The 27,554-nt window shown below is 33.3% G+C and overlaps 1 protein-coding gene across 4 annotated transcripts in view; it reads right to left on the bottom strand.

Moving 5' to 3' along the window:
• The window catches only part of Usp34 (ubiquitin specific peptidase 34), a 221,209-nt gene that overhangs the window by 99,248 nt on the left and 94,407 nt on the right, over nucleotides 1–27,554 (bottom strand). For all 4 annotated transcript variants that reach the window (XM_078029130.1, XM_078029131.1, XM_078029132.1 and 1 more), the window contains 11 exons: nucleotides 27,419–27,534; nucleotides 27,200–27,327; nucleotides 19,953–20,042; nucleotides 17,605–17,700; nucleotides 13,843–13,925; nucleotides 9,611–9,765; nucleotides 8,575–8,688; nucleotides 8,045–8,144; nucleotides 7,755–7,914; nucleotides 5,038–5,164; nucleotides 4,716–4,863 (listed from right to left, as the gene is read on the bottom strand). In XM_078029130.1, the coding sequence (XP_077885256.1) occupies nucleotides 4,716–4,863; nucleotides 5,038–5,164; nucleotides 7,755–7,914; nucleotides 8,045–8,144; nucleotides 8,575–8,688; nucleotides 9,611–9,765; nucleotides 13,843–13,925; nucleotides 17,605–17,700; nucleotides 19,953–20,042; nucleotides 27,200–27,327; nucleotides 27,419–27,534 (1,317 nt within the window). The remainder of the gene's footprint in view (nucleotides 1–4,715; nucleotides 4,864–5,037; nucleotides 5,165–7,754; nucleotides 7,915–8,044; nucleotides 8,145–8,574; nucleotides 8,689–9,610; nucleotides 9,766–13,842; nucleotides 13,926–17,604; nucleotides 17,701–19,952; nucleotides 20,043–27,199; nucleotides 27,328–27,418; nucleotides 27,535–27,554) is intronic.

The raw sequence follows: 27,554 nt of genomic DNA, 5'->3' as shown, positions 1-27,554 counted from the left end.
CACTGAGCTACAGCCACAGCCCCAGCCCTAGCACCAGCCCCATATTTTCTGTTCCTTCTCTTTAATTTTAAGCCAAGAAATCTTGGCCCTTAGGGATTGATAAATATCTAATCATACTTTCTTTGGAACTTGCTTACTGTTCATCAATACAGATACTACATTTTAAACATACCATAAATTAGAAATAGTTTTTTTCTTCCTTCAAATTGAGTAATACTTGTATGAATACATTATAGTTATTTCTCAGGATTCTCTATATATTTATCAATAAATTTTTTCACAAAATCATGCACTTTAAATGTTCAATGATTACCCTTGTGTGCTTTTCCTCACAGAACTTGATATTAATTAATATAGACAATTTCAGAGTAATTTCGAATTCTAAACAGAAATTCCACTGAAATCTTAGATAAAATAATCTAAAAAATAAATTTGATATTTCTATAATATTCAGTAGATAGACATGCTAAGTATCTATTTATTCAGTTGTTCATACACACACACACACACACACACACACACACAATCTCAGAAATTTTTATACTCATATACTTCACAAATCCCTACATTAAGCATAATGAGGTGCTGGGGCTGTAGCTCAGTGGCAGAGCACTTGCCTAGCATGTGTGAAGGGGTTTGATCCTTAGCACCAGGTAAAAATAAACAAAATAAAGGCTTTCTGTCCATCTACAACTACACAAAAAAATTTTTTAAAAGATCACTATAGTGATATATAACATCAAATTCCATTACTATGTATAATTATAATATGCCCCCTAAAAACCATGGGGGTGCAGGCCTGTAATCCCAACTACTCAGGAGGCTGAGGCAGAAGGCTAGCAAGCTGAAGGCCAGCCTCAGTAATTTAGCAAGAACCTGACTGAAAATTAAAGAAAAAGAAAGAGAGAGAGAGAAAGAGAGGAAGAAGAAGAGGAGGAGGAAGAAGAGGAAGAGGAGGAGGAGGAGGAGGAGGAGGAGGAGGAGGAGGAGAGGGGAGGGGGGAAATGTATCTTGGCAGGTAAGTGCCCCTGGTTCAATCCCCAGTACCTACCCATCCCCCCCGCCACACACAAAATGATCATCATAACTTTTTAAATTGTTATAGAGGACTTCTTTAGTTTTCAATTCATCATCATTATTCCCTGATTAAAACTAAATTCTCTCTTCCAAAAAGTATATTTCTTACTCTAATCATTTTGTATAATACAAAACTAGGAAAAAAATTGAATGCTAGTAAAGCACAGTGTTTATTAAACAAAACTATAGCCACTGGATAGTCAGAAACTCTACATTAAGTTTTAATGATTTAGTAAATTTTTATTAAATGACTTTTCCATCTTAATAAACTAATCAAATATAGCTTATGATCACTGATCTTTATACACTTAAAACAAAACACCTGTGGTCATGATGACTGCTAAGACAATACAATACTGATTTGTTTCCTACCGTTACTCTTGTTAAACATGAAAGATGTTTTTCTAAAAGAGAACTCTTTTTAATAAAAAAACTGCTTGTTCCTAGTGCACACTTATAACCCCAGCTATTTGGGAAGTTAAAGCAGGAAGATGCAAAATACAGGCCAGCCTCAGCATCTCGGTGAGACCACACCTCAATATAAAAAGAAAAGGGGGTGCAGCTGAGTGATATAGGGTCTATTTAACACACCTGAGACCTTGTATTGAACCCCCAATATCACCACCACCAAAAAAAAATTGCTTATTCCAGTTTAGGAAAGCATTCTTAACTTTAAGAAAACATTAGTATAATGAATGTTTCAAAACAAAACAAAAAAGAAATAAAAATTGTAAACTCTCTGGTTATTATGATAAACTGAACGTGTAACACACCTCTAATTTTTCCCTCTGAAACTATGAAAAATATGATTTAAAAAAGTTTATATAAATTGAGAGGAAAACAATGTAAGAGATCATATCAACGTTTGCAAGAAGTAAACCAAATAAAATTTAATGACTAGCAAGTTCCTAAAAAAATCAAATTCTAAACCAGAGAAATAACCTCATATTCTATACTATGTTTTATAATGATTTGGCACAGTTAATATCAACAATGAACATTCCCACCCTACAAAATCCAGAATGGAAGGAAGGGGAGAGGTGGGAGAGAAAAAAAAAAATGAATAGTGCCTCAGGACACTATAAGACATTAATAGTCTAAGCACTTTTAATTCTAGACTTATACATTAAATGGGTGAGAAGAAAAAAAAAAAAAAAGCCGGGAACACTGTTGCACACCTGTAATCCCAGCAATTCAGCAGTATGAGGCAGGAGGAAGAGAGCCTGGACAACTTAGCTCAATGGTAAAGCCCTGGGTTGAATTCCCAGTACCACACAGACACACAGAAAAAGATAATTGCTATTTATGTCTATATTGTTATTACTGGAGTAGACAAAGACCTACATTACAAAGCTACAGTAGCTAAATTTTATACTACACTATAAAATTTAGAAAAAATCCAGGCAAGGGGACATATGCCTATAACCCCAACTTTCAGGAGGTGGAGGCAGGAGAATTGCCTTATTAAGACTTATTAAGACCCGGTCACAAAATTAAAGGACTACAGGTATAAATCAGTGGCAGAGAACCCAAGGAGGGAAAGAAGAATGAAAGGAAGAAGGAAAGCAAGCAAACAGATAGGAAAGAAAGGAGACAGGTATGAAAAAATAATGAGAAACTTTTCTTCCCTTAAGACACAGGGTCTCACTATGTTATCAAGGCTAGTTCTAAACTCTTTGAGCTTAAATGATCCTCCTGACTCAGTCTCCAGAGGGCAGGTATTATAGGTAAGTGTCACTGTATCTGTGAAGAGATACTCCCTCCCACCTCCACCCCCCACCAAAGATAGGATCTTACTATGTTGCCCAAGATGGTTTGAATTTCTGTCCTCAACTGATCCTTCTGCCTTCACCTCTAAAGTAGATGGGACTATAGGTGCTGGCCACTATGCCCAGCTGAGAGAGATTTTTCATCAAATTCCCAAGAATTTCACCTCAGAAACTTTCTCTCAAGAAACTCTGTATTAGCTGTATACAGTGGTGCACACCTGTAATCCCAGTGACTGGGGAGGCTGAAGCAGGAGGATCTTCAGTTCAAAGCCAACCTTAGCAACTTAGTAAGGTCCTAAGCAACTTGGCAAGGGCTTGTCTCAAAATTAAAATTAAAAAGAGCTGGAGATGTGGCTCAGTGGTTAAACTCCAATGGGTTCAGTTCCCATTACCAAAACAACAACAAAAATACAACAACAAAAAACTTTACAGGAATTTAATTTCCTTATATGAAAATGTTAAGCACTACAAGAGGAAAAATACAAATGAAAAGCTATCATTTGAGTTAAAGAGAGAGAGAGAGAGAGAGAGAGAGAGAGAGAGAGAGAGAGACATTTATTACATTATATCTTGATATATGAAACAAGAAATAATGTGACTCAAGCAAAAATGGAGGTAAGAGGGAGGCTTTTCCACATTCATTATTTCCTACCAAAAATGTAATTATTGAAGAAAACAATAGTGAATTCACTAAGAGTTGATACATCTTGTAGTCAGAACTTTTGTTCCTTACTGCAATAATGTCAGAGATGCTCCTTACTGAAGGATTCATAGCCAAGTTAAGAAGGTCCCCAAAATATCTTTTAGACATTTTAGATCTTCTTTTCTAAATACTTACAGGTTAGTATTTTCTTATCCAAAAGTGCTTTGGATTTCAGGATTCTTCAGATTTTGTAAAATTTGCATAGACTTTACTGTTGAGCATACTTAATTTTAAAAATTCCAAGATCCAAAATTCAAAATCCAAAACTGCTGAGCATCATGCGGTGCTCAAAATGGTTTAGATTTCAGATATTCATATGAGCTATGCTTAACCTGTATTCAACTATTATTTCAGACCCTTAAATTAGAAGTAAAAACATTTTTCATGGTCATTTCTCTGAGTAGTTCACATATTAAGTTCGGAAAGATAGTAAAAACCAACTAGTTGGTAATAGTAACAGAGGAATTTTTCAGGTGTATTTGAGGCTCACCTGAAAAACAATACATTTTTGGAAGAAAAGGAAAGGCATGGGTGAGATTCAAGGGGGTATTAATTTCCTGTGCTTAGAAAAAATAAAATACATCAAAAAGGCAGAAAATTTTTACTGGGCAATATGAGGTACTTGAAGAATGTTTGCAAACATATATCTTAAACAACTCCCAGCAATTTTAAACCTAAAAGGTAACTATACCAAGGGGAGGGGAACATATGTGGTGAACCTTTAAAGTAAAGGATTAAAGTTGCTCTTATGGTTTGAATATTTGTCCTGTACCAAAATTCTTGGTGAAATTTAATCGCCTATGCAATTAGTGTTAAGAGGTGGGGCCTTCTTGAAGGCTATGAGGTCACAAAAGCTCCTCTCTCATGAATGGATAAATAGCTGTATAAAAGGGTTTGACAAAAAAAGTGTGTTTCTTTTAGGTCTTCTACCTTCTGTAATGTGAGGAAGCAAAATTCAAGACACCATGTTAGAAACAAAGCAGCTCTCTGCACCGGCTGCTGGCACCTTGATCTTGTACTTCTCAATATCCAGAACAAAAATTAATTTCAGATCTTAATAAATTATCCAGTTTAAGAGATTCTGCTAGTATAGCACAAAATAGACCAATAGTTTCTATACAACAGAACCTAGGGGAAAAAATGAAAATTTTAACTGTTAAACTTACCAGGAAACTCTCCCTTTCTGCTGCTTTGACCAAACTCCTGAAGCTGAGCTTGTTGATTTATTTGTTCTTTCTGTAAATTTTCATACCAATGAGTTACTTCAGCCCTAAGATCTGCTACCTGGTCACTAGGATACATTTCAATAGTCATCTGAAATATGAGATGCAACCAATTTAAAAATACAAAAGCAAAAAACACCAAACCAAACCCAAACAAGCCAAAACAACAAGGAAAAAAAAAAAAAAAACACCAAACAAACAAAAACCCACACAGATATTTGAACTGAGAAATGGGATCAATTTGGAAATTAAATTCTGTAACTACCTTGTCAGGAAGTCCAGCGGGCTGGCATACAACCCTTAGAGGCAAAGATTGTTTGTCACTCAATGCTTTCAAATGACTACTAATACCAGTGCCTTCAATTTGCCATTGTCTCAGATGATATGCAAATCTAAGATAAAATAAAAACAAACATAGGAAAGATAAAATTTTAAAATATTTCAATGTCACCGAAGTTTATAATGATTACAAACTGGAAAAATTCTCAGAGGGTTCCAGCACACACCAATTTATAACACTAAATTTAGGCTTAGGTTCACTATGTTGAATCAGACTTAAATGAATAATGACAAAAGATCCTAACAAAATAGTCTCCAAGAAAAATTACTGGGAAGAAAAAAATCCTATTGCAAATACTTTATAATGTAAAAGGGAGACAAGGGAAACACAAGCACCTGAAGGAATTAAAAAAAAATAGTTGGGTAAATGAAAAATCAAGTTATCATTCCAACATTTATAAGAAGATACGAAAATATTTTTCACAGAAATATATTGTAGTAATTATGTCAGCCAGCATGACAAAATGCGTGATTGCTAAAATAGACAAATATTTCAAATGAAAGAAGCATCTAGCAAAACACAAACTAAATATTTGTCAATTTTCTAACTTAGTTTTAGTTGGTGAAGACAGAATACAGGTACCTGAATTTAATAAGAAAAAAATGGTCAATGGCTAAAATTAACAATCAATTTTAGAAAATAAGGAATAAATGGACTGATCTTATTACCTATACATGATCCAACGTCTAGGTTCTATGACTGGACAAAAGAGTAATCTTAAAATGTTTTCAGTTGCATATTTCAAGGCCAGGATTTTTTAATCTTGGCACTACTGACATTTTGAGCACAGTAATTTACTATTGTCAGAAGGCAGAAGAGAGGCTATCTCATGCACTTTAGATGTATAGCAGCATCTCTGGAGTCTGATGCCAAATAATCCCCAAGCTGTAGTAATGAAAAATATCTCCAAACATTAACTACTGTCCCTTGGGAAACAAAATCACTTCTCATTGAAAACCACTATTTAATATTATAACCTTATCTCTTTCTATGAAGAAAGCCCTTTAAGACATTATTTCTATTCAGTCTTTTCATATAAAGAATACATGAAAAATGCTTATAGTTTCAATCTAAATTTTAGGCAATTTTCAATTACCACTAAACATATTAAGCACTTGAGATTTTATACTTGATACTTAATACTAGACAAAAATTTGTAAGAAAATACGCATATAAATTTTTAGAAACATGACTTAGCTTTACTTATTTCCTAGTTCATCAGTTACTCACAAAATGAGTATTTACATAAATTAATGCCAACATTAATTTTTAACATGAAACAAATACAAAGGGATGTTGCTACCTGGATTCATTAAATTACTAAAAAATGCTACTTAAGTATCAGAAAATAATGTACTTCCTAAAGACTATTTCTTTTAAGAGTACTAATTACAATGTTAGGGTACTAGTAATACTATGTAAGTTTTAATGGTTTGAATCAATAGGTATTATCTGTTTTTTTGCATCACACAAAAAATTTGGTATCATCCCATTAACAGTAACTATCTCTAATAGGAAGAGAACAATTAAAGGAAACTTTCATTTCCTACATAGTATCTTAGTTTAATATCTGAATCTTATGATGAATATATACATTGAGTTTTTATTAATTTGAAAGACTTTACCACATTTGCTTAATTTTTTTTTAAACTGGTGCAAGTAATAAGGCACAGTGAAGGTTCTATGAGAAAAAAATAATCAAAGTCCTCTCACACACTCACTGAAAACAAAAGAAATTATTTAAGTGCTATTTTTACAAATTGTAATCATAATAAAAGAATTCTGCAATGGTCAAATGTTTCAAACCATGGAATCATGTTATTTATAAGAAATGTGTTGGGTACACCTTTTTTATTCAATATTTCCTGATATTTTAGGAAAAAACATTAATAAACATCACTCGTAATATCTAACTTTCATTATCTAACTAAGATCTGAAGTTGAAAGAAGTTACTTTAACAATTTTTCAACACAGTTCTTAGTACTTTTACATTTACTCATAGTTAATGATTTTTAACAAACAATTTCTTAATTAAAACTATCTACTCACCTTTCATTTCAGTTGGTATATTCATAAATGTTAATTTGCTTTATTTCTGTATTACACAGGGTATGTCTAAATTAATTATACAGATATTCATTAACACAGAATTTTTTGGTCATGTTTCCATGGTAAATGGAAATTCAAAATTAAAATACTGTCTCCTAGTCCAGGAAGAAAAAAAAACAGCAAATGAAACAAATGACTCAATTTGATTCAACGATGAAAGATTATTTGATGTTCTTCGTGAGAGTTTTACGTGTAACCTTTTTTAGTAGTGATGTTTCTGCCTTTACAATCATAATTAATACCTTTTTAGAAATGGAGTTTTGTTCAGAGATTTGTTCATGCATATTTGTTCAGAGTCTAATGATTTTTAAAGCTTTATAACTTTTTTCAGGAAACTACATTTCCTATTCCAAGGTGAAACGGGTACAGATTCTAAATAAAAATTAATTACATCTATTACTGACCCTCTGGGTTTTGGTAAATTATGCTTTCTCCTTATACTCAACAAAAATTTGGGTTTAAGAATACATTTGGACTTGTCAGCAATAAAAGGACTGAAATTCATTCTAATAGTATAGCATTCAAAAATTACCTTCTCCTAAATGCTTCCAGATGTGTCTTCAGCATAAGCAGTCCTCTTTCTATAACTGTGAGACTTGAGTGTGATTCCTGTTCAAGACTGCTAGAAGCTATCATAAGACTTTCCATGCACTTACTAATAAATTCTTGCTCCTTCTCCAAACCCGTTTTACCTGAAAGCCAGATGTTTACACATATTTTAATCTTAGTCTTCTTTAGATATATTAAAGAAAATCAAATGAAATGTAATTTAACCAAATGCTCTCACATAATAATTACTTATTAATATTTCAAATCACTTACCATTTATATAATAGGAGTTGATATACTGAATAGCTGCTCGACTCACATCACCAGATTGTGCTCTTAAAGCAATGCCCCAAAATTGGTCCATACCACATAGCTAGGAAAGAAAAATATAAAGACATCTTTGCATTTTGTTGTTAAATGATGAAACTTATCAGAAGATTGAAGTTCTAACTTAAAATCATACAATAATACCAAATAGCTCAAAAATCAGATTTGAGATAAATTAGCCTACCATTTCAAATTATCCAGGAATTTCTAAGAGACTACAAGAGCACTCAGATGGCCTCTTTTCTATAAATCAATGAAAGTATTTTCATTAACGTTTGCATTAAGCACCTCTAAGGTTATCTTTGATAATGAAAAAAAAATCATTTGGTTTAAAAACCAAAAGATAAAGTTTTTCAAACTTAGAATAAGAGTCTATTTGATAATAAGTAAATAGGTTATATAGTAATCTAATTTGAACACAAGGAAAATTCCACATACTTGCTTAATAAATTCTAACAATAACTATAAAACCATACCTCAGAGTTTGAACCACCATCATAGGCACTGGTAGCCAATCGAGCCAAATTACAGAGATGCTGAAACAGGTTTAAGCCGGTCATGCTGATTGTTTCAGGTTTTAGTTGGGGCATCTTGGGAAAAAAATGTTAAATCTAAATTAGTGAGATAATTAGTTTAAAAGTGTAATTATATATAAGTTGACAAATTTTATTTTACTGAAAACATTATAGAAGACAATATCAATTCATAATCGTAATATAATTTTTAAATTAAAACACTATTTAGTGATATTCTACTCAGGCATATCTGAAGCCTACCCGACTGACTTATGTTTCAATTTTCAAAAAGTACAGAGATCCAAATCAGACAAAGTGAATAAAAAAACATTATGTCATTTATTGAATTTCTACATTATATACTTTAATCAGTTAGGTAACAACGTTTACAGTTTGTATTAAAGTCAGTGCATGAAATTTAAGATAACTTGAATTTAAGTTCTATTTGTAGCCTGGTCCTGAATGTATTATGTGATTTTAATTTTTATATTCTAAAACTCATTCATATTTACTCTACTACAGAGATAATGTGAGATCACCAAACTAAACATAAGAAAAATAAGTATGTTGCTTCATTTTCAACATTCAAATGGGAATAGTTCATATAGAAAAATTAACATCTAGACCAACTGTTGCATCTAATGGAGGAAAACAAGAACCCGAACATTTTTACCATCATGATAATGCTTTCTCAGGAATCTACAATTGGGAGAATGACTGATATTTGCCCAGAAGACTGACTAAAACCACAGCCATTTAACTAAGGAAGAGTCACAGAAAACAGCTCTCACACTTGTGTAATCTAAGTACTTATGTAACTACATAAGTAGGAAAAAGTTACTGCAAAATCTGAGTGGCAAAAAATTATATAATGACTGCCAAAACATAGCACATTTATCTAGTTTAAAAAAAAAAGATAAAACATTACAGAATTCATATTTCAGAAGATGAAAAGGGAATATAGAAAAACAATAAAACTATCAGGAAAGGATATTACCTTTTCTAGGAAAAGATGTTTGTAGGTTTCCATTCCCATAGCATGTTGATCTTTACTTCGAACTTGATTTAAAAACCAATGGAGCGCATCATCATAACACTCAGAATCTTCTACTAAACAATGCCATAAAATGTCGACTTGCTCTAAACTTAACCCTAGATAAAAATATGTATGTAGTATTTACTATCTGAATCACAATTCTTTATGACTTCCTTTTTGACATATATACAACATTTTGGTTGAAATACAATGTTCTAGAAGCACCAATTTAGCCAAAATCTAAAGGAGATATAACCCCTCCTTTTTTTGGTGGTAGTACTGAAGACTGAATCCAGGAGCACTCTATCTTTGACCTACTTTCCTACCTTTTCTTTTATTTAATCTTAAGACAGAATCTCACTAAATTGCATAGACTGGGTTCAAACTTGTGATGCTCCTGCCTCAGTCTCCTAAGTAGCTGGGATTATAGGAACACATCACCACAGCTGGGTCTTAAAGCATTTTATAAGATGCTTTCAAAATATAAATATAACCTATACACAAATCACTTGAAAAAAGTTATAAAGTATTCTAGAAGAGCCAACTGATCTAAAATATCATTCTCCCTAAAACATGAACATACCATTTCACATTGTAAAAATGACTGGGGTAGGGGCTGGGGATATAGTTCAGTTGGTAGAGTGCTTGCCTCACACACACACACACACCCCTGGATTCGATCCCTAGCACCACACACAAAAAAATGACTGGGGTACATAATATCAAAATGTGAAAAATTAGTTCTAAGGTTTAAAGACTACAAATAAATACAAATAGACTAGTACAATATTCAAGGCCATTCTCTATACACAAGAGATAAACAACAGTAATAAATTTTTATAAAATATAAAAAACGAATTCTTGTGATGAACAAAGCAAAACTATAGGGAACTGGGTAAAACAGACAACAGCAACACATCAGAGGAGAACAGTGCTAGGGAAGCAGACTAATGAGATAAAATCTGCATGGTACTTTGACCCAAATATGACAGAAGAAATGGAGATGAAGAACCACTCAGAAACAGAGGGTTAGAGGGAATTATAAGTTGAACACGAATAAGACAATCCAAAAAGAAAAAAAAGCATCACGGGAATTTCAAATGTAAATCATGAAGCATTTCAAAGCTTAGCATGGTTCCCCAGAACATAAAGGGACATGGATTTACAGTATCAGTGCATGAAATTTAAGATAACTTGATTTTATCACAAATGCTTCTTTATTGGAAAAGTAGAACAAATTCCAGAAGATGAAACACAACTCAGAAAATAATGAATAGCACTAGCAATCTAAAGAATTTCACATCCGAATAAAAGTATCCTATCAGTTTTTCAAACTCCTAATATGCAGATTATTCTGAGAAGAATATATGCTCCAAAGAGCTAACAAAATAACATACAAACAAACCTATAATATGTCTTACAACTTAAAACACACTAGGTAATTGAAAAGAACAAAATTAAGAAAATATAGGAGTCTTCAAAATAAAGTATCCTGTTAATTAGTTAACTATTTAACATATCATAATTGTATACACAAAAGGCTGACCAACTAATCCATTTTAAATATGTCGTATATTAGTTTCTGTTACTATTTTAAATTGGTGTGGGGGGAGGGAGAAGGAGGAAGAAGGAGGGACGGAAGGAGTGTAGAGGAGAAGAAGGGAGGGAGAGAGACATGGGGGGGGAGAGATGGGGGGGAGGGAAAGAAAGAACACCAACAGAGGGAATTGAATTCAGCGCCTTGCAGAAATTAGGCAAGCACTCTATCACTGAAATACATCGTAGTCCTTTTTAAATATTGTTTTGAGGTAGCCACAGTTGCTGATGCATTTAATCCCAGCTATCTGAGAGGCTGAGGCAGGAAGATCACAAGATCAATGCCACTAGTAATTTAGCAAAAGTTGTATCAAAATAAAAAATTAAAAGAACGTGGGATGTGGCTCAGTGAATTCTATCCCTGATACCAAAAATAAACGAATAAATTATTTTAAAGCCGGGTATGGTAGCACACCCCTGTAATCACAATGACCTGGGAGACTGAGACAAGAAAACTGTAAGTCAAAAGACAACATCCACAAATAAGCAAGAGCCCATATCAAAATAAAAAACAGAAAATGGTTAGGGATATCTCAGTGGTAGAGTACCGCTGGATTCAATCCCAAGTAAAACAAAAAAAAAAAAAAAGGAGGAGGAGGAGGAGGAGAAATTTTAAAAAATCAAATTCCTGAAGTTGAGGCCCTCTTGGCTCAATCTCCCACGACCAGCAAAGAGCTGGAATAATAAAGCATGTGCCACAACACTCAGTCAATGTTTTAAATTTTTCAAAAGATAATACTTACTGGTATATTGAAAATCTGTATTAGCATACTTGATGCAATTATACATGACTGAAGTAAACACATTATAGTTAATGTATACTGTTCCAATAAGAAAACTATATCTCTACTGTAGGAGAAATGTTTTTTTTATTTGATTTTGTCTGGACAGTAGCTATTGTAAACTCAGAGAATCTACATTGTGTAAAATAAATACAAAATTAATGGTTGGCTGTAATTACTTATACTAATCACATGTGTTTTGGCTTGATGTCTCCTGCATAAGTCTGATTTTGTTATATTTTATGTATTTCTTGTACAGTATTATAATGGGGCACGATAAATGACTTAATAACAAGGAGCAGAGATTTCCTATTAAAAACAGGTGTCCTGCAGGGCTGGGTTTGTGGCTCAGTGGTGAGGCACTAAGTTGGATCTTCAGAACCACGTTAAAAAAAAAAAAAAAAAGTAATAATAAAATAAAGGTATTGTGTCACAACAACAACAACAACAACAACAAAACCACCACAAACAGGTGCCTTGCCAGGTGTGGAAGCAGATGTCTGTAATCCTCAAAACTCAAAAGGTTGAGACAAGAGGATTTAAATTTTTAGACTAGTTTTCAACAATTCCTAAAAGCCCAAAGCAACTTAGAGAGACCTTGTCTCAAAATAAAATAATTAAATAAACAAACACTAATAAATAAATGGCTAAAGATGTTACTCAGTAGTAAAGCCCTGGGTTCAATCCTCAGTATATAAAAAAAAAAAAAAAAGATGGCTTACATTTGGAATTTGTTAGTATCACCAGAGAAATATATAATGTATCTTAAGCACAGATACGGACTTGAAAGAGTGATGATGAATACTCTTAGGCTAGAAAGACACCATCAGTTTGACTGTATTAATCACAGCAAAAGAAAAAGTGGCCTTCTAACAAATGAGGTTTGGCACAGGCACACAGAAAAAAAAAGAACGTAACATGTGAAAGACAATAAAATCAGCATTGCAAAAGATAAGGAACTTCAGTCAACAGAAATCAAGTTTTCATCTCTCTTCTGAGAACACTAACATGCAAATTTGATTCACACACTCCAGTATCTCAGATCAGTCTCTACTTAATGACAATGAGATAAAATTAATTTAAACAAAACCAGGACCCCCAAATGTATCACCTATTAACCCAAATCATACAACACTGATGATAATAAACAGTGGCTGTTTATAATGTTAGTAACAGTAAGAATCTACAACAAAAGATAATAAAAGATGCAATCCCCCTACAGTGACTTTTGTCCTATCACAAATATTTTGTTTTTGAAATGGGTTTTTTTAATATTTTTCAGTTATCAATGGTCCCTTATTTTATTTATTTATATGTGGTGCTGAAAATTGAACCCAGTGCCTCACACATGCTAGGCAAGTGCTCTACCACTAAACTACAACCCTAACCCTTGAAATGAGTTCTTAATATATTGAGAAACTAACATTTTCAGAAATTGAAGCCAGAAAGAGAATGTGAGGGCCATGCTCATCTTTAAAAGATGGTGTTTGAGAACTTAGGAAATACAGTGTATTAAAGAAGAAAAATATTTTCAATGCTGTAATAACAAATCATAAAGCCTCCAAGAAAACAAATACTAATGGTAATGTATTTGTTTAAAAAATGATTATAAAAGATATTACAAAAATGAAACCCTGGGAAAATGCATTTAAAATGTAAACAGGAATTTCAATTGTATTTATAAAGTTCTAAATGTTGACATAATTTTTAAACATATTGAGAATAATCACTGCCAAAATTGAAAGGCATGAGCAAATTCAACTGGACTCTTCAAAGTGTCATAACATTTTAAAATATACAGATTAAAAATCTTACTGAAATGATCAGGGGATCCCAGAGTTGAAAACACACAAGTCAAGAATTGAAGACGAACTTGAACTTCGGCACTATGGCTGTACCTATAAAAAGTCATTAAAATAATTAAATAAAAGACCCTGTTTCTTATTTTTAAAGGTTTAATGGTCCTAACCATAACTAAGATAGCATAAATTCATTGTAACAATTCAAAATTAGCAATTATTTCAATTATATAAATTTGGTTACAGAAAAAAATATTCATAATGACAAGTGTTGTTTAAAATTTATGCTATTAAAGTGTAAAACTCTTCAAACTATAACAAAACTGATTTTCAAGTTAGATAAGAAAATACATAAGACCTCAATAGCAGAACAAAAGATATATCATTTTTTCATTATGTAATATGCAAATAAATTAGAAGTTAACAAGTAAAAATCCATATTTTTATCTACAACTCATGTTTCATATCTCTGTTCCTTCATCACCACTATATAGTAAAAACAGAGGTGTAGGAGTACAGGTTCAAAGAAGAGTCTATCACCCATTTATTTCTATTATTTGAGTTAATACACTCATCTAAATTAGAAAGAATACAGGGCAATTAATGGTCTCCCCATTAGGAATGAATCTTTCATAACTAATGCTTTTTAAAAAATTCTATTTGTAGCCTCAATGTTGAAACAGTTTTCTCTAGGATTCAAGAAATTATGTAACATGACTTATTTTATGCTTATCTTTTGTTGTCATTGATAGACTTTTTAAAATTTATTTTTATGTGGTGCTGAGGATTGAACCCAGTGACTCCCACATGCAGGGCAAGCACTCTATCACTGAGCTACAACCCCAGCCTGTAACATGCCTTTTAAAGAAAGAAGTATTATCTTTCATGTCCCAAACTATTTTTTCCTAGGAAAATACTGAGATTTTCACCTACTATAATCCCCATGGGGGTGGAAGGGGGCAAAATTTATGAAATCAATATGCTTTAACAAAGAAAAACAAATATACAACCCTGTTTTTCAGCGTGAAAGAACAGAGGAAGCATAGTAAACAATCCAGATATCAGCTTTCTGTTCTGGGGTTTCTCCTAAAATGCCATGAAACAAGGTAGATCAGCTAGTTTCAAGGATACAGCAACATGCTCTATGAAAATATAAAATTTGTCTCTAAGAAGCACTATTCCTTTATCTTTCCACATAGAACGAATGTTTTAATGAGGTCCTACTAACAGGTCCTACTTCTGACTCCATTACAAAGTATCCAACTCTCCTGTAGTCAATACAGTGAACAACCACATCTCAGAAATGCATTCATTTCTGGGCACTTAGTGCTGGACTCTGCCTTTATGAGGACAATTAATCTATGTCTCCCATTCTCTGCTCTTAATCAACTGTTCCTTCTCCTCAAATCCACTGACTTGTGACTATGTTGGGGATCTACTATCACTTTTTTTTTCTTCACTGACAGGTAATTTAGATTCTGTCTCCTAAAAATGCTGAAGATGTGCATCATGGGTGGTTTCATTTGTACTCCTTGTTTATCTTACAATTTTTACAGAGGATATATGGTAATGCTTAGATTAAAGAGGCTAGTATTATCCTCATATCCTGGAGGAATAATTAAAGAAAGACACGGATTCTGAAAAATAGAATTTTAATAAGGTCTTAAAAGAACATATCAAAGAACTTTGTAAGAAAAGCTATGAAATGGAGTAAATTTAGGTTAAATAAAAACTTCAAAAATAATTTGGTAGGCTTGTAGACTAAGCTGCCTTTAACAAACTCATTGAACAATGAAACATGAAAGGTTAACTGGGTTTAGATCTTAGGTATTCAGAATACTAGGTTGCAGACATTGGTATTTAATTTTTCATGCTATGGAGAAGCTAAATGTGAATTCCTATTTATTTTGTTTTAGCCAGGTAATCACAACTTATAAATAAACAAATAATTTACTATATACCAGATACAATTCACATCATTTCATTCTTATAAATACTTGTAAAATAATTGGAATTTATTAAAAAGATAATTGAAATAAGATTAAAGTAATACATTCACAATCTAAATCCATGGCTGTCTGATATTCAAAGCCCACATGCATTCTTCCAATATTAAGCTGACTGCCTAATTTGACAAGCATAAGAACGGAACTAACAAGAGAAGACTGAAGTAAAAATCTGACCCAGAGGCTGGTCATCAGGAACAAAACAGTAATTGGTAAGGTCAATTTGTGAAAAGACATGGATATATTTTGGTACAAAGATAGGTAAATACTGATGGCAGTATAATATAGCACTTAAGAATATGAGTTCCAACTACAGTGTAGTGCCACACACCTGTAATTCCAGATACTCAGGAGGCTTAGGCAGAAGGATCAGAAGTTGAAGGTCAGCCTTGGTGGTTTAGTGAGACTTTTTATCAAAAAATAAAAAAGGCGGAGGATGTAGCTCTATAGTAGAGAGCCTCCCCAACCCTGGGTTCAATCCCCGGTACTGCCCTTCCCCTCAAAAAACAATTGAGTTCTAAGGACAGACTAGCTGAATATAAATCCTGGCTCCATTCCATTTTAAATGTGTGGCTACTGTCTCATAACTTCAGTTATTGCAATCAACCTCAAATGGGTTGCTCTATACCTTTAATACTTAAAATGGCACCTGGCACATAGTAAATATCAAAGAATGCTTAATCTTTCACTCAGACATCCGTCCATACAACTAGCTATTTTTAATCACTATTGCCATCTTTGATGATTCAAAATAAAAGAATAGCAAAAAGCTCCCCACCCCATACAGTCGAAGAGTTTAAGAGTTTCAGGTTACTAACAAAATAGTGGTACCCTAAATAAAGGTCACAGCAAAATCTACAGAAGGAAATTATTTCTGAGGGAAAATGAATGAATTCACTTTAGGAAGTGTTTAAACTATTCATTAAACGTCTACAACTTTTACAACACTTCTACAGTTGGCCCACTTTCCATCCATGTGGAGGTTTTCTCAAACAGATTTACTCCTTCTCAGTACTGACAATGAACTGGTGGCGTCTTTGACTCAGACATAATGCCACAAAAGTAAGTTCACCAGCAGAAATCTGAATTGTATACATCTCCTCCTAAGCATTTAGGCATGTATCTCCTTTCAAAAAGTTTTCAACTCTACTACTTTGTTTCTACAATTCTTATTTCAAGTCACTTATTCAATATTGGACAGATATATCTATATATAGAGAGAGAAAGTAGAATATTACTCAGTACTACCACCAGTTTTGAAACCATCTACATGTCCTAAAACATATTAATAGCATTAATAGTAGTATTACTAGTAGTATTCAATCATAATTAATAGTAGTATTCAATCGAAAGAGGAAAATGTAAATGTTTATTAACTATATGTTGTTTATTTTTTGGAAGTAAATATTTACAAATTTTAGAATCAATGCCCTAATACATGAAGACAAGGATACTGAAAATTTCTAGAGTATGTTTAGTTTTCATTTCTAAAAAAAATTATTTTCAATAAATATCAGTAGTAAAAATAAACCAACCTACCAAATTATATAAGCTAATTTCACTAAGATTTTAAAGTGGAATATCATAATTTTTAACTTAGAAAGACATGCTACTCATCATTTCTTTCTCTTATAGTTTTCCATAAATAAACTTTTCTGTTACATTTATTTACTATATGAAATAGAAGAAATAGAAACACTAGAAAATTATCCTTCACAGGAAAGGTAAGCCACATGTAAACTCATATGTAAATCTAGATGAAAAGTACTTACAGTGCATGTTTTTGTCTTCCTTCTCTTACAGCTTGAATATAGTATACCAGATTATCAAAGAAGAGTTTCATCATGTTCAGTTCTTTTTCTGCCCACCTGGCCCAATTAAAGAAAAACAATAATTTTAAAGATAGCAGAGAAACAGAATAAAATTCATGCTTGGACAGAAAATAGTTTATCTGGAAAATTTTTGCATGTAAAAATGTCAAAGAATCAAAAATTTACAAATTTTACTTATAGCTGAATGATTAAAATACATTAAGCAATGCACATTAATTTCTACAAATTTAAAATATTGTTAATGTTTTTAAAATCTCAAGTATTCAATACCTATGAATGGGATAAAATGCCTGGCAGACTACTATTATGAGTTAACATAATATACCATTAATATAATATACCATTTAATTTTATGTCCTTTGGTTGTTATGCAACAGATTTTTGCAGTACACCTGGCATATGGAGAGAGACAATATAAATTTATTTAATGAATCTCTTTTGAATTGCCAATTGTACTTACTTTTTAAACAAATTTTTAAAAAGGACTAAAGAAATACCCCAGTGTTAACTTCCAAAACAATCTAGAAATACAAGAAAATTTAAGAAGTGACAAATACATTGAGATATTCCATAGTTAACAAATTATTTCATATAACATTTGGTACTAATAAATCTGCTAAAATGTACAGATAAATAAGTATTTAAATCCCAAAGTCTGGGTTGGGTTTATGGTTCAGTGATAAAACATTTGCCTAGAATTTAAGAGGCCATGGATTTAAATCCCAGCAACACACCAAAAACGTTTTTTATTAAAGTTCAAAAGATCTAACATAAATTATATCATTTCTTTGTCATGGTTGTAGTTTCTTTCTTTTTTGGGGGTGGGTGGGTGAGGATGTTGGTGAGTACTGGGCATTTCACTCACAGGTGCTTTATCACTAAGCCACAACCCCAGCCCTTTTTATTTTGAGACAGTCTCGCTAAGGTGCTTGAGGCCATGCTAAGTTGCTAAGGCTGGTCAGGATACTTCCATCCTCCTGCCTCAGCCACCTGGATCACTGGGATAACAGGCGTGTACCATAGCAATTAGCCTATATTTTCAATATAGGTTACTCTTGACTTGCTACACCTTCAATGAAGGCAAGATTAGAAAGAAAAAATATTTAATAACACTTGGGTTTCAAATCAACTCCAAAAAAAAAAAAACTACACACCCACAACACAAAGCATGGAATTGGCTCTAAAACACTTGATGCGTGCCTTTAGTCAAGTAACCTGACCTGTTAAGTCTATTTACTGGCTACTTGAATGTTTGATAAAAGATTTAGGGATAAATGTCCCTAATTTTAAAATATGGGCCATTAGAAAAGTTTAAGAGATAATATGTATAACAAAGGGAGGTGGTTTTGTTTTGTTTTGTTTGTTTGGTACCAGGAATTGAACCCAGGGGCACTTAAACACTGAGCTACATCCTTAGTCCTTTTTGAAAAACTATTTTATTTAGAGAAAAGGTCTCCCTAATTTGCGTGGGGCCTTGCTATATTGCTGAGGCTGGCTGGCTTTGAACATGCCTCAGCCTCCAGGGACCCTGAGATCATGGGCATGCACCACCACACCCAGCAAAAGGGAAGTTTTTGTTAATTACTAATAACAACATAATAACACAGTAGCTCAGAGTTCTTTCACATCATAATGTTAAAAGGATTCTTTCAAGGATAATATTAACTGTCAATTCTCTATAAATGTAAAAGAGCAATAAGGTAACCTGTCAAGATTATCCCTAAACCAAGCACAGGGACACAGGTCTGTTATACAAGCTACTTGAGGCTGAAGCACGAGTATCACAAACTGGAGGAGAGGCTGAGCAAGACCATGTCTTAAAATAAGGTGGGATGTAGGTCAGTGGAAGAGCACTGTCCACCATACATGAGACCCTGGATTCAACCTCTAACACACCCCAATGCCCTGCACCCCGCCGCCAAAACAAAATTCCCTAATTCAAAAATATTTCAAGAATAAATTCAAAGAAATTTCACAAACATCCAATAATGCTTTATTTTATTATGTATCATCTTCTGTGAGAACATGTACTAGGTCTTCTCTCTAGAATATTTGTTGTTGAGGTATGATTCTCAAAGCAAACAAAACTCATTGATTTTTATACTGAGAGAGACACAGTCTTCACAAGGCTGTGAAGTTTTTAGATTTCATAGAGAAATCTAAGAAAACGTTTAAATCATATTAAACTCAATTTTCCCAGTATAAAATCAGTAAGTTATTCCAAATCATAACGGATAAGTAGAATTTTGAAAAACGAACTTTAAAATACTATTCTTTTATTTACTTACATTGTAATCCAGTGTGTATCATAACTGCTCCCAAACTGCTGAAAAGTACCAAACAGTTTTGGAAGAAGACGAAGTGAAATTACTACTGATCTGAAAACAACAAAAACATATTCATAGAATAAAATTAAGGTTAACTATGAGTAACTAGTTTTTTTTTTAACTAGAAATTCAGTTAAACTCTTAAATGTAAAAGAATTAAGTGAATTTTACATCAATATATTCCCTATAAACAAAATAAATTCATTTTATACATGTTAGGGCAAGAAATCCAAGTTTTAATATTCTAATCCAAGACATTTAAAAGAAAACACACCATAAATGTGTGGGTAAAAACACAAATGAAAAACATTTAAAGGTATGTTATTTCCATGAAAATATTCTTTAACAAGTTATTGTTACCATTTTCCCCCCAATTTTCACACAATGTGACCAAAAAAAGCCTATTTGTATAAATGTATGTGAGTTTATACATGTATATATGTGTATACATACACACGCTTACAATGTAGAATTGTGCAGGCTGGGGTTTTGGCTTAGTGGTGGAAGGCTTGCTTAGCATGTGTAACTCATTGGGTTCTATTCTCAGCATCGCATATAAACATGTAAATAAAAAATAAAGGTCCGTCAACAACTAAAAAATACATTTTTTTAAAAAAAAAGAATTGTGCTTCTGTGATGGCAGGGAAGCAGTGGTGAATAAATTCTTAGTAGGAGAAAAATGAGAAAATAAAAACATATTGTTACTGAATATTAAATCCAAAATACTTAAATTGGAATACAAACCTTTGTATGAACTGCCTCCATTCCTCCCATCAGTCTAACTTAACTTCCTCCCAATCTTTGTCTTTGCTACTCATTCAACACAGAGAAGCATGTTCCTGCTGTAAGGCCTTTGCTAATGTGTTTACTTGGAAAGATTTTTGTCTAAATAGCTGCATGATTCCTTCCCATCACTCACATAAGAACAACTCTGTATTAAGTGAAACCCTTCCACTGTTCATCTCACCATGATTACTTCTTTCATTTACCATTATCTAATGAGTATTTTTTATTCAATGTTAACCACCAGAAAGTGCTCTATAAGAGCACACCCTTATTTTATCAATTAAAAATCTTGCTAATAGTACATACTGACTATATATCTGCTTAAATAATGAACCATCAAAGAACTTAGGGGGGCTGGTGATGTGGCTCAAGCGGTAGCGCGCTCGGCATGCGTGCGGCCCGGGTTCGATCCTCAGCACCACATACAAAGATGTTGTGTCTACCAAAAACTAAAAAATAAATATTAAAAAATTAAAAAAAAAAAAAAAAAAGAACTTAGGGACGAGGAGGTAATGCAGGGGTGAAACACCCAGGGGTTCAATATCCAGTACCAAAAAGTAAATTTAAAAACAAAAATAGTGCCATCCATTTCTAAATAATCTGAACCTCCATTTAAGTAAACAGAATCCCTGACACATGCAATGATTTAACTTAAGAAATGACTTGTACACATAGGTAAGAAATTTGAACAAATGGATAAAGTATCTACAAATAGCTGAAGTAAAAAAGGAACTCAAAGGATAAATCCAAGAAAAAACTCATCTCAATTCCTAGGAGGACAGAGAATTTCAGGGATGGCTCCAAAGCTGACTTCAACTCAACTCACTGGGAAGTAGTCTTATCTTACTCATCCTTGATAATAAACACTAAGCTGAAAAGTAACAGAATTTTCATTATGGGAGCTGCTATCTGCCTTATGCTCTCAATATATGAAACTATTCTAAATTCCTGTCTACTATGTTTCTGTGCATAACTTTAAACTTCTGCACTGCTGAAATCTTATTCTTTGCCTTACAAAACAATGTGCCTGAGGTTGAATGTGCACAAGATATAGGTCTACATATCACAGTTACAGACCTCCCTTTCCCAAGACTGGAGATTGAACCCAAGGGAATTTTATTACTGAGCTCTTATTTTTACTTCGAGACAGGGTCACACTAACCTGACCAGCTTGTTTCAAATTTGTAACCCTCCTGCCTGTTTCAGGAATCCCTATGATTACAGGCCTGCAGCACACCACACCCATCTTATAGATTGACTCAGGACTGTTTTTCCACTGAGCTACATCACCAGCCCTTTTTATTTTTTAATTTGAGACAGGGTCTCACTAAGTTGCTGAGTATGGCCTCAAACTTGAGATCTTTACACGCATGGACCACAATGCCAGGCATATAGGTGCCTTTTTGAAAAGCATTTACAATGGGCCTGTAGAAATGGTAGAATAATGGGTGATTTATGGAAGACTCAATTTTCCTTTTAGATCTCTGTATTTCACAAGAAACAATATGTTACCATAGAAAAAATACCCGAGTTCACTGTATAAATTGGACTATGACTACAGAAAAACAAAGCAGGCTGGAGGTGTAATGCAGTGGTAGAGTGCTTACCTCTGGGTTTGATGGGAAGGGGAAAAAAATGCTGGTAGGTGTACCAATCATACCAAGTAAAGAACTGGAAAGAATATTTTGGTCACATGTCAGGATTACGGTAAATTAGGTGAAATCCCAGTGGCTGATTTGTTTCTTATTCATTAATAGCAGCACTCTATGCCACATATTCTCTTACCATGATAATAAAACAGAAGGCTAGGTTTGAAGAAATGAATCTTGTGTTTAGAATATGGTTTCTTAATTCTAACACTAGTGAGGGTTTGGGGCTGGGAACTTTTTGCTCTGGAAAACTGGTCTGTACTGCAGTATGTATAACAGCATTATTGATCTGAAATAATAATCCTAACCCCACTTACAAGTGACTACCAAAAGTGCTTCCAGACATTGCCTGAGGAAAAACAATCACTCCCACTAAGAATTACAGATTCATATGGAAATGCAGGTTGATGTTTACATAAAAACTTCACTAATTTTAGCTGTTATTCACAGGACATGGTGCCATATTTTACAGGCTGAAATATACCACAAAATACTGTCACATATGACTAATGCTACTGAAAGTAAGGATAGCACAATATAGTAACCAACTGAGTAAAGTTTGAAGACAAATATATCTACAAGTAGATATATGCTTACTACATATTCAATAAACCATTAGATAATCATAATTATGATATAGGGGTTGCCTCAAATGAATAATATTTTGTTTTCAATTTGAGGGGGGAGAAAGTAATGATTATAAAAAATTCCAGATTGACAATTTTTCCATTTTATACACAGATTTTTCCTTTTGAATATGTTAAGCTTCCTTACTCATAAAATAAGTACATGTTAGGCTGGCATTGTGGCTCAGTGGGAGAGTGCTTGCCCAGCACATGTGAGGTACTTGGTTTAAATCTCAGCACCAAATAAAAATATAAAAATAAAATAAAGGCATTGTGTCCATCTACAATTAAACAAACAAACAAAAAACCAGTACATGTTCACTGGAGAAAATGGAACACAGAAAGACATAAAGAAGAAAAAATATCATAATTCTATGCGGGGGGGGGAGGGCGGGGGGGGAGGGGGGATTTGGATATTACATTCTTGCACTGTTTTTCTTTTTAAAATATGGATATGTAAGGATATGTCTATATCATCATTGTAATCCATGAAAACAGGACTCTACATAGCTGGACATTTCATCTTTCACTTTTTCTACTTATTAAAATAGAGCACATATGCAAAAATGTGTACAGAATTAAGTGCACAACTCAAAATTCTGATGTAAATATAGCTGTGCAATATCAACATCACCCTTCAGAAGCCTCCATTGTGCCCCCTTTATAAGCCCAAAGACAGTAAAAGTTTTTACCTGTTTTAAACTAAATTGAATACAAATACTCTTTCATATCTAGCCTTTTTCACAACATTATGCATATGAGATTTGTCCACACTGTTCCAAGCAGCTATAGTTCATTGACTGCGATTGCTTCATAGCATTTCATTCTATGAACAATCCCCATTTATACACTCTACTGATTTTTGGCATTTGGACAGCTATACAAAGAATATTCAATTATTTAAAATAGTATTGCAATGCACATTTTTGAGTATTTTGTGGAAGATCTGGATAAATCTATTAGGTACATACTTAGAAGTGGAAATGCTGGGTCATGGTATAAAAACACACGAGTGTAAATTAATACTATATTTTTTTTTAAACTGGTGCTTTCAAAAAGGCTTATAAAACAATCAACATTTTACAATTAATTGTTATAAAATCTATGTAAATGATGATATAACACCCAGCCATTAAAAATATTCTTTTAAAAGAATGGCATGCCTGTAACCCAGTGAATTAAGAGCTAAGATAGGAGGATCTCAGGTTCTCAGCCAGCCATGATAACCTAACTCAGCAAGACCCCATTTCACAAATAACAAAGTTTGAGGGTAAAGCTCAGTAATAAAAACCCCAATTATTCACTCTACTGGTTTTTGGCATTTGGATATCTATACAAAGAATATTCAGTTAAACAGTACTGCAATATATATTCTTAAGTTTTTTGTGGACTATCTGGATTTGCTATATACACATACACACAAACACACATACACACCCCCACACACCAAAGAAGATAAATGATCCAATACCAGAATTCTATTAGGTGCTTCTTATATCTGAATGAACCAGCAATTTTTCTACTCTCATTTACACTATGTCATCTGAAGAATCACAAGGAGAAAACATGTATTTTTCTTAATTGGATAAGAGAAAAATAATACTTTGCAGCACTGAGATATTCAATAAAATTGGACATTCACAGAAGGCATATGTGAGATGAGAACAATGTATTTATAACTGAACTGTCAATATACATACACAAACCATGTTTTCACTACATCAGAGAATGGAACATTTTCAAAACAGTGAAAATCAAAGCAAATTTGACACTATATCAATGGAAAAGCACAGATTCATCAAGAAACTTGTGATCATTTGAGCCTCCATGAGAACAAAATTTAAAAATAGTCTAAATGTTAACACAGTAATATGACATTGTATAATGTTTAAATTAGGTTAATATACTTTTATCTAGGTTTTGAAATGTATAGTTCATTCTTATTACCCAAAGAAACCCTACTGTACAATAGCACATCAGAACTTCTTAATCAGATCTAACTGTAATTTAGTACTCACTGATGTGCCCTTCCCCATCACTCCTTTCCCCCTGCTTTCTCCACAGTAAACACTATTCTACTATCTTATAAACACTATTCTATTCTTGACTTCCGTAAGATCAACTTTTAGATCCAAATACGAGTGACATCGTGAAGTTCTTATCTTTTTGTGCCTGGTCTATTTCAATTAACATAATAATCACCAGTTCATTCATGTTGTCAAACATGACACGATTTCATTCTTTTTTATGACTGAGTAGTCACATTTTCTTCATCAATTCATTCACTAGTGGACACTTGTTGCAATTTTTTAGTTATTGTGAATAGAGCTGCAATAAGCATAGAAGTGCAGACATCTTTGAAATAGATTTAATTTCCTTTGGATATATACACAGGAGTGGAATTGTTCAATCTTATGGGTGCATCCCCACCAACACTGAAGGGCTTCCGTTCCTTTATATCCTTGCCAGTACTTGTTACCTTTCAGTCTTTTGGGTAACAGCCAAACTTACAAGAGTAAGGTGATATCTCACTTCAGTTTTGACTGGCATTCCCTTTTTATTAGGGATGTTGAGCATTTTTTCATATACCTGTTGTCCATCTACAGGTCTTCTTTTGAGAAATGCATACGGTTTACTGCCTACCCTTTTGGGGCGGAGAGTGGGGTACTAGGGATTGAACTAAGGGACACTGAGCCATATCCCTGTCCCATTTTGTATTTTATTTAGAGACAGGGTCTCACTGAGTTGCTTAGCGCCTCGCTGTTGCTGAGGCTGGCATTGAACTCGCAGTCCTCCTGCCTCAGCCTCCCCCAAGCCACTGGGATTACAGGCATACACCACTGCACCTCGCCTACTTTTCTTCTTTTTTAATGTACATATTTTTTTTAGTTTTCAAGAGGCCTTTATTTCATTTGTTTATATGTGATGCTGAGAATCAAACCCAGTGCCTCATACATGCTAGCCAAGTGCTCTACCATTGAGGACAACCCCAGGCCCCGGCTTACTTTTCAATAGCTTTTTATTTTTATCTATTCATTTATTGGCATTTTTTTGTAGTTTCTTATGTTTTTTGAATATTGACCCATTATGATATGAACTGTTTGCATGTATTTTTTTTTCTTTTTGTGGGGGATGGTTGCTTTTTTTCCCCCCATTTTTGTTTTTTGAAGTACTAGGGATTAAACCCAGGGCATCATGCATAGACAAATACTCTACCACTGAGCTACATTCATAGCTCCCATTTTGTATTTGGGAGGGTTGGAGCAGTGAAGGAGATTGAACACAGGGGTGCTGAACTACTGAGCCACATCCCCAGCGCTTTTTCATATTTTTTGTTTTGAAAGTGGTTTTCACCAAGTTCCTTAGGGCCTCACTAAACTGCTGAAACTGGCTTTAAACTTGTGATCTTCCTGCCCCAGCCTCACAATCGCTGGGATTACAGCCATGTACCACTATACCTGGCCTATTTTTAAACCATTTTATTGAGGTATGAGTGATATCTGTGAACTACATATATTTAATGTACTTAACTGGTTGAGTTACTAACCTAATGCTTTTACACACTATAGAAATTGAGACAAAAGGGCGAGAGCTGTGCCTCAGTGGTATAACTGCCTAGCATATGTGAGGCAATGGGTTCGATTCTCAGCACTTCATATAAATAAATGAACAAAATAGAGGTCTATTAACATGTAAATAAAAAGAAAAGAAATTGAAACAAAAGAGATGCACTCCATGGACAAGCAACACTACATATAAAATGTGCATATTTTAGCCCAAGTTTAATTTCTCTTGTAGGTTCCTTTTATACAATAGGAAACAGTTAAAAAAAAATTAACTGCAATTTTAAAACAAAGTAATCATCACCGAGTTCCCAAAATCAAGAATAACTTTGTTTCTGTTGTAGATGATCTAACCAAGAATGATGAAAAGTGTACAAAAAAAAAAAAAAACCACAGACAGACACACACACACACACACCCACCATATATATAAAAATAAAATTTCCCTTAAGGGAAAAAATCCTTATTCCTAGCATGAAAATCATAATAATTAAAAATTAGATATAGTACATCAAAAACTATGAAAAGACCATACCTCATCAATAAAGTCCAAAAAAAAATTAAAGATTTTAATTCCTCTTTACCTGTTGTTTCCTAAATTTTCAAGGCAACCTTCAATGAATCTCATTCGAATCTGTCTATCTGTAAACCAACATACTAAGGAACAGAGAAGTTTCTCTGCTTCATTTATTAATCCTTCAGAAAGATTAACCTACAAAAAAAGTACATGCATAAAGTTATTATTTATCCTGATTATATTTTGCTGTAATTATGTACTCTTTAGGTTTTAGTAAATAACTTACTGCATCATCATCTTGGACTATATCCCACAACAAAGTATTTCCTTTCTTGCAAACATTATCCAAATTAATGTCTGTCACAGCATTACTGTTGAATTGATGTTTATGAACTGCAGGTCCTGAAGGGTCAAAAAAGAGC

The sequence above is a fragment of the Ictidomys tridecemlineatus genome, chromosome 12 (genome assembly GCF_052094955.1).
Source record: "Ictidomys tridecemlineatus isolate mIctTri1 chromosome 12, mIctTri1.hap1, whole genome shotgun sequence".
NCBI classification, from domain to species: domain Eukaryota; kingdom Metazoa; phylum Chordata; class Mammalia; order Rodentia; family Sciuridae; genus Ictidomys; species Ictidomys tridecemlineatus.
The sequence above is the reverse complement of the archived record's forward strand: the minus strand, read 5'-3'. Positions and strand labels throughout refer to the sequence as shown.